At 39.0% G+C, this 8,868-nt stretch overlaps 1 protein-coding gene across 4 annotated transcripts in view; it reads right to left on the minus strand.

The window, feature by feature from the left end:
* Positions 1-4,285, minus strand: part of LOC135220005 (phospholipid hydroperoxide glutathione peroxidase-like) — a 99,476-nt gene extending 95,191 nt beyond the window's left edge. Inside the window, exon 1 of one of the 4 annotated variants that reach the window (XM_064257291.1) lies at positions 4,070-4,285. Coding sequence is in view for 1 of the 4 variants with exons in the window: in XM_064257289.1 (XP_064113359.1) it covers positions 4,132-4,147 (16 nt within the window). In the remaining 3 variants the exon portion in view is untranslated. Of the gene's footprint in view, positions 1-3,926; positions 3,950-4,069 lie in introns of those variants that run through there. The other 3 variants (XM_064257289.1, XM_064257292.1, XM_064257293.1) reach the window with 3 other exon arrangements.
* Positions 4,286-8,868: the final 4,583 nt, after the last annotated feature.

Here is an 8,868-nt window from a genome sequence, read left to right on the forward strand (position 1 = left end):
TACCTGGTTCTCCCGCGAGTGGAGGGAGATGACGTCATCACCACCAGTGTTGGCGACGCCGACGCGCTAAATTTGAATTTAGTATCCTGCCGCTCGTGGAAATCACGGCTCTATAATTGTTCGGTAAGACACTACAATAAAATTGCCTATTTGTGGTATTTTTCTATGAGAAATATCCAGAAATTCCTGGTTCTTAAAATCAATTTCATAACACGTACTTTTGTGATAAAACTTAACAAAACCAGGTATAAAATTTTTTAGTGGGGTTTTCTCAAAATTTGCCTACCAAAATAGGCTGTCTTCAGCGTTTTTATAGGGGTTCCAACTATTCGCAAATTCTAAACATTGGCGGGGGGGTTCTGGTACACATCCCCCTGAATATGGGATCACTGTACTTCACCAATTTGCAATAAAATCCCACAAAATCAATGAAGAGAATTTCAAAACCATCGCTGCTGCTCACAACAGTTGCCGAAAGCCAGTATAAACAAATTGTTCTCTGCTAAGTTGTTCCTCTTTTTCCCAAAAATAAGTGGGGCCATTTACCTACACTTTTGAAACAAAAGAATAGTTACTACGAATTTCAGAAATTTTAGCTGCCAGTGCTTTTACACTTTTAGCTACGTAGTTACTTGGTAAGTTGAATACAGGCAGTCCCCGGTTACTGGCGATCCAGACAGGCGCCATAAAATCGGTGATTTATGGTGCCATAACAGGCAGAGTTCTGGTTATCAGTACCACTACGCCTAACCACCTTGTTAAAAAATTTAACAGTCGTATTCCAGCCTACGTTGAAAGTAATTCCTAATGTAAAGGACTGAGGGTTTGTATATCGTGTAGGAACAAATTATTACGTATTCCATTGTAGTGTCCTTAAGTTTCCAAAGGAGGCAAAGGCCCCCACCCCCCTTTTTTTCTTCCTGGGTTAGGTAAGGGCATGGCCCCATATGTTAGGTTTGGTGGGAATAGAATAAAATACAGAATCTAGGCCAAAGGACAAGTGATGGGACTAATGAGGATATCCACCTCTGAAAAGGATACAGACATTCAAAAGGTTTGAAAGTTGTAATGGGATGAAACTTGCAGCATTGCACTATGATCCCTGTTAGGAGAGGGTGGAAAGTAAAATGGATGAAAGAATATGAATGGAAGTACAGTTAAAAGAATGAGGGGAAGGCAGTTGCTGCTAAGAGCTGAAGAGACAATGAAAAGAACCTTAAGTTATGTCCAAAGTGGAAAGCATGAGGTGAACAGAGGATACTATCACCCTACAGGGGGTTTGGTGGGGGTCTAAGTGTATGCAAGACCCAGTGTCCCAGGTTAGATTAAGAGAGATTTGGGAGGATGAAGCTCTCCCTGTTAGATAATGATGGAACCCTTTGGGGTCCACCAGATACCCTAATTCGACCCTTGTATTTAACTATTTAGTGCTTTCCCCCTGTGATCCCTTGAACTGTAGGATATAAACTTACAAGTATGGGGCCCACTAGCCAATCTCTATAACTACTTATTAACAAAGCAAAGCTCAGAAATGATTAAAGGACACATTAAAACATGGGAAAACTATAATTCAAGTCTAAAATGCTATACAGGTACTATCCTACTTACAACCAAGTTTGGTTCCGACCCACTGGTTGTAAGTCGGAATGGATGTAAGTCGAACCTTAGAAAGTGGCCAACATACTGGGTAGGGTATACTATCAAACCTTTGCTATATAAGTGCCTACTTGGTACTGTAATGTAATGTACAATCATTATTTCAATCTTTTTACCATAATGTACTTCTACTAATACATTTTAATAATTTATGTAATAGTATATATACGTACAATCAGGCATTGAGTTACAATGGGGTTAGGTTCTTGCATGCATGTCAGAAGTCGATTCTTTCGTAAATTGGTTTGCAATTCAGTCTACAGTACAGTTAATACCAAATGATGCTGCAGATAGGGCAGGGTAACTCAAACTGATGCTGCCTGAGTGATGAGAGTTCTCATGAGATGGCGCAGTGCCAAGTAACTCAATGGTCAAGTGTCTGAAGTAAGGTTGTAAGTATGAGTGGTCGTATGTCGAGTAGGTTGTAAGTCGGATAGTACCTGTAATGGTTTCAAGAAAAATGTCAATTTTGTGGGCAGTTTCTAAAACAACGGGGACTACCTCTAAATGGAAGCTTAGTGAACTGTCTCTGATATTTAGTGTTCCTTGGGGGGTTCAGAGGGGATAAAGCCCCCTGGCCAGATCAGGGCACAGCACCCTGTGTGTATTTGATGTGTTATACTTATCTATAAAGGTTCTTAACATCCACAAAAAGTAAACAAAATCACAGAGATGCAAATCATGTGCAGGCAAGGAATACATATTATACATGATACATACCTACGAGAATGACATCCTACCTACATTACATACATACTAGATAGATAGGTACATAAATGATCATGAAATTTAAAGAATGCAATACATACAAAGTTTCATATATTATACTGAATTAAGTAAGGTTTAGGAAGGTAAGGGCTAGTTAGGTCAGGGTAAACTTTACATTATAGTTGCACAGACAGATTCCTGCCAGTCATCAACCAGAACCCCTCATACATAAATAGACCTAACCTTTCTTAATGTCAGATCCTGACCAAACCAGATCTTACCCTCCTAACCTAACTCTGGTTGGTGTGCCATAACCTGGCCCGCGGGGCCGCCCCCCATAAAAGCAGTTAGCCCATGTGTGGTTGCTGATTAGCAGGAACCAGGCCGTGCAACTCATATGATAAAGTCTTACCTACCCAGTGTTAGTATACATTCCCAATAACCAGGTTTGTATGAGCCTTGCCTACCTCTGCCCCTGCTAACCAAATGGAATGAAAAATACCTAATTAGGCTAATTATGTATTTTGATATATCGGTGATTCTAGGCAATAACTCCGCACGGACTGCGAGGAACGTTCCCACGAATAGACAGCCACTAGAGATTGGGGTATCCAATGTATGGTATTTCTACAGAAGCTGTCCGCACGGACTGCAAGGAACATAATCGCGGATATGACATCCACTAGGGATTGGGGTGTCCAACATATTTTGCCATGTTTAGTACTGGCCCCTGGGGGTTAATTACAGTCGTCTGAATAAATATTACTTAAAATTCTTGTTCAGTAGGTAAAACTGCATAGAAAACCTGCCACTGCCATAGTCTAGGCCGCCGCAGATAAGTACCCTAGATCTACCCAATGTATTTTGTAGTGGTTAGTCCTAGCCCCTGGGGGCTAATTCCAGTCGACCCCCCAAAAATAATGGTAAATTCTTAATAAAGCAACACAGATAGTATTGTGGTAAAATACCAAATAGCCGGCCTCTACCGCAGAGCAACCACCTTCCCGAAAAAGTACTTTAGGCTAACACATCTCGTAACCCAGGATAGACATTAATCAAGAGCCAGTGTCCGTCGATGCAACAGCTCGAGACCTAGTAGGTACTACTACCTATATACTTTCCTCTAGTAATAATTAGGTAGGAAGTTTCTCCTCCCAAGTCAGAAATTAAGGCCATCATTTCCGATTTTCGGGAAGGTGGTCGCGCTACGGTATTTTACCCCTATAGGTAGGTATAGGTACCTAGTAATTAGCTACGGTATTTTACTTCTATAGTATATAATTAACTGTAATTTCCAAAGAACTAACCGACGGGGAGTTATTACAATACGTAGAACTACCTTTATATTTTAAGAGAGTTGACTAGTGATTTATTTGTCCGTTTACGATACTAGAACTAGCTATTCAAAACCTAAAATTGCTGCCTATCGCAATTCATTTCAAAGCTTTACTTCACCGCTTCTGATTAAGACTCATCTGACTGAGGCTTGGTTACGTTAACACGACAGAAAACCGGATTGCAATTAATCAATGAAGTTAAAAAAAAACTCGGTAATACGTTACCAAGTCACTTTACGCGATCCTGACAATTGAAAACGGAAGCAAGCAAACGCTACTTCAACCCCCCAGGAAGCAAAGCTTAACAATTCCAAGCAGCAGTATAGTAGTAGACAAGGAAATTAGTTGAAAGCATTAATATTCCATACCACCACACTATAGTCTAACTCTCCTTCGTCCTGGTAAAGGTCTTACTGGCTGCTGGAGGTACCTGCCACTCGGAACATTGCTTTGAAATTGCAGACCGACGAACGAAATTTGCTATAAAGACGCTCAGTCACTGTGACTTCGTCGTTTGCTTTTTGCCGATCAGCTGTTTGGTTCCTCGGGCGTCGCGTCAAACGAGATCGTAGCTACTACGACGGTTACGTACGAAGAAGATTACGCCCACCAAACTACTACCCTATTTGACACTAGATGGCGGCGCCAACATATGCACCATCATGAATAACTTGATCAAGAAATATATAAAACGTGATGCTATGTATGAATAAAGGTAATTCCTTGAAGGAAAATGTAAAAAACTGAGAATTGCCGAGATCTTCCGGTCTTAACGACCCTTTACTTCAAAGGCAGTTCTCGTCTTTTCATTTTCCTCTGCGGCAGGTAAATTCGAAGTTAATTACAGCCGACCCCCAAAAACTAACGTCAAATTGTTAATAAGCAACCAAAATGCTGCAGGAAATTGCAATTTCTCGCTACATACCCGCCGTGTTTCTATTACTTAGATTAACCACCTTTATTTATTTACACTGGGAAAGTTCACAATGATGACACGACAGTATGTGCCAGTTCCGTGTATTTAAAACACATCTTCCTGGCACATAGATGTATTACAATACACTAAAGTACTTGGCACTATGTCATTCCATTTTGAACTTTCCCTGTGGCCTCTGCTGATAAACAAAATCACGTGCTTATGTAAGTGTTTACATAATAAAAATATGGAATGTTAGTCCATATATATAAAAGATTGCTTGCAGGAATGTGATCAGACTAGAGACGCTAAAGATGACGTATACAATAAGTATGTAGGCTAAGATAACATGCCGTCACCTGTAGTCATTCAATTGTTTATAAACATTAGTCCAAGCTCCCTGCTTGAGACAACTACCCCGACCTATGATTCAAACGGCCTACGTGATCTGTAGCGTGTCTCATTTGATTGTGTGTTCGTATGAAACTATGTCATTTGTATGTATGTTCATATGTTCGAACTACTGTCTGCTCCTTCATAACTTGTAACAGAGATGGTAGACAGGGAGAACAGAGTTAGCTATCGTCATTAGAAGACCTGTACCTCTTTACCTAAGCTTTATCATGTAGAGGAATAGGATTAGCCATCATCATTGGCAGAAGCGATCAAGCTATCGTTATTAGAAGACTAATTACAATCATATCTGATCTTCAGCATGTAAAACTTCAGAAGAATACATATAGTTTTATATTTCGTGTTTTCTACAAGAACCTCCTCACCATGAGTTTAACACATCGTCGTAATAACCAACAAGATAATACCGACTTCGTAAATGATCTACAAACCCCCAGACACTCCATTGAAGATGGAAGTGCAATACCAACCGACTTAGCGTAAGATTATCGCTAGTCTAACATTACCTCATAGGGCGCCTTATCATACAAGGCACAAGCCCTAATATTGGTGGCCAGCGTACCAGAAGAACTCTACAACGTCCTACGAAGAAAAACCAGAATAATAAATCATGTATCATAAGAAGTCAACGACGACGGAAGCAGCAGATTCTTCAAGCAACCTAGTATCATCGTTAGTGAGCGACTTCAGAAAACAATAAGAACTCTTCAACGACGACGAAAGCAACAGATTCTTCAACCAACTTAGTATCATCGTTTAGTGAATAACTTCAAGAAACAAAACCGACGTGTCTTTTTCCTATGGCAACGCAAGCTTCGTCTCTCATTAGAATCATTCAAGAAAACATCGTTAGTGAGCGTTTCCGGCACTTCAAGAAACAAACCGAACGCGTCTGCAGCATCGGATCTTTCAAGGGTTCGAATCATCGAAACAACGCGCACGGGGGAAACTGAAGCCAAACCAGGTCATCCGCTAAATAGAGAAGGAGGACCAAGGCCGTGTGTCGTTATCGGAACACCGTGACTTCCCACAAAAGCAAGCTAAGTACAATTTTTTTATTCATTTGGAGTAACTTTGAGTGTTTCCTTTGCAGGTCGAATTTCGTTATTCCTGTGGCTGAAGTTACGAGAAATTCTTAATCTTACTTTTTTACAGAAATTATCTACATCATTGAGATTTCGCTACTGCGAGCTTTTTATCTTTGAGTGTCTGTTTCCAGAAGTTCTACTGAAATATCATAATCATATACTATGTTAATTTTATCATTTTGGGTGATTATTAATCCCTTACGTAACAAATCATATTAAACAGTGAATATGCGTTTACGCAGTGGACGTCTGTATTTATACAGATGCATGGATAGGGTCGTTAAGCACCGTAGTGATTAGAAAACACACAAAAACAAGTGGAACACCCGTACAAATCTAGATAAATTAGAGGTAACACTATTTCGGGTCATGACAATAAATGCTCCTTTGCAAAGTCCCGATCGCAGTTTTTAGCCTTGAGATTTGTTTTTTGAGTTATATAAAATATCGAACCTCAATGACTCAACTTAACTTTTAAAATATGGCTGGATTGCAAGGAATAACATGTCTGTAAAAAACTTTCATCAGGCTTAATGCGCTGACCAGGATCCCTCACTATTTCAAATTTTAGCAAAGAATGAAGTACAAACAGTTAATATTGTGTGCAGTAGTGATAAACTTGTATTATTAGTAATCGCTCAGTTCCTAATTACGTGCGTCATTCATTGCTGTTTATACATAACCAGCAACATAATGCTAAAAACACACAATAACGTTGCCGATGGTAATAAAGAGAAGGATCTTAATTATTTACAAAAAGAAATAGAAACAGTAGCCCGTTCAGAATCAAACAAGCAAACTCGGTGACTGTGTCACCTAGTCAAGCGGTCAAGGTCAGTCAAAAACTGCCGAAGTGTTCAAAGCATAGTAAATTCCATACAATAAGCGACTCTAGCAGAGTGGGGAAAAGCGATGTTGGTTCATACATACCGATATCTTTTTGAATTAAAAAGGATTTTTCCTATGAAACACACGACCGTATAAAGTAATCAGAGCAGGTTTTCGTTTTTTTTTTTTAATACGTAAGTTATTATAAGTAGTGGTGGATAAAGCCCGACTGTACGCGCCGTAAAAATTAGAATATCTTGTTTTATTTCTTTAGTACACGTAATATCCTGTATTTACGGACTCACCGACTGTTGTTCGAACTTCCCTAATGAGAAGTCCGGATAAGCGATAGCGCTTACAGATACCTCTATAGTTATAAAAACACATTGATCTGTATCTAGTGTAATTGTAAGATTCATCTAGGGGTATACAAAATATTATCTTACACCCTGCAAAATAAGGCGTGTTTATCAAAGGGAAATCCTATAAACCTTCAAACATATTAAAATCCGTTTGAACAAAAATGAGACAGTTAATCAAATAATAACTTATATAAAGGAACTATACATTTGTCTCATAAAATCGTAAACATTGTTCAAATGACCCAACAGAATTCTCCCACAACCGCAGTCGCACTTTGCACGCAAAATCTCGAGAAGCATGCACCCTCGAATGTCTTAGTGCGTGTAAAAAGACTTTGCTGGGAAATGAAATTTTAATCCTTCCCGACACTCTGAAATATAACGATTTCCGCGAACAAAGCCCTAGACACGGTTGACTCGCTGCAAACAAGTTAATATAGTAATCCACAAAAACCTATACATATAAATATCGCATTTCTTTTATTGTTGCTAACTTTTAATCCCGCCCAACCAGTCGTGGATGAATCTCTCTGATAATCTATCTAAAGTAATATCAGTAAAGTCATTCAAGCAGAGGTGATTCAGCAGAAATTTTTTTTTATCTTTTACCTGAATACCAGGAAGTTTCTCCACAAGTGAGTGATCTCTGGGAAAAACGGATGTAATTTAACACAAAATACGGTCTAAGGACAAACATAAAGCTATATACGTACCTTCGTATAGACTCTCACTGCAATTTCAAAATAGAGATAAATGACGAAGTTGAAATATGTTAGTAATAGGAGCCATTAGGAAATCAAATAGCCCATATAATTTTCCCTCAAAACGTCATGCCATAAAAGATCGGACTTGGCGTATCTGCGTAGATTTCTGTCGCTTAAACAAGGAAACGACTCCCGATAGTTTCCAGTGCCATGTACCGACGACATCTTATCTCTGTTAGGTTAGAATAAATTTTTCACCAGCTTGGACTTACTTTAAAAGCTTTTACCAGATACCATTACCTAAGTGATTGTACCTCATACACCGTTTTCAACACACTCAGGGGACATTATCAATTTTTTACGTATGCCTCCGGCTTACGTTGCACCCCAATTACAATATAGTGTTTGGAGACTTTTAGGGGATACCCTACATGCTTATATGGTTGATCTTGTAATCTTTTCTAATACCTTTAGAAGTACATTCACATAAAGTAGAGCTAGTGCTACAGAGACAAAGACAAATAATCTCAGAGTAAAATATCTAAATGTGAGTTTTTAAAACCGAACATGTTTATCTAGGTTTTATGTGTCTTGTCAAGGTCTTAAAGTAGTCCATGGTAAGGTGTCGGCTATTCATAACTTTCCGGTACTTATTAACGTAAAAGGGGGATACAGCACTTTTGCGCTTTAGTGGGTATTACAATCGTATGTAAATATGTAATCTTCAATCATGACAGCTCCTTTAACAGATCTTACGAAGAAGAGCGTAGATTTATTATGGTCTAAAAAGCATCAACAGGCGTTCGATATCTTAAAAGCGGAATAATGCAGCTCACCTAACTTAAAAAATCCCTG

This window comes from Macrobrachium nipponense, chromosome 1, assembly GCF_015104395.2.
Source record: "Macrobrachium nipponense isolate FS-2020 chromosome 1, ASM1510439v2, whole genome shotgun sequence".
NCBI lineage: Eukaryota > Metazoa > Arthropoda > Malacostraca > Decapoda > Palaemonidae > Macrobrachium > Macrobrachium nipponense.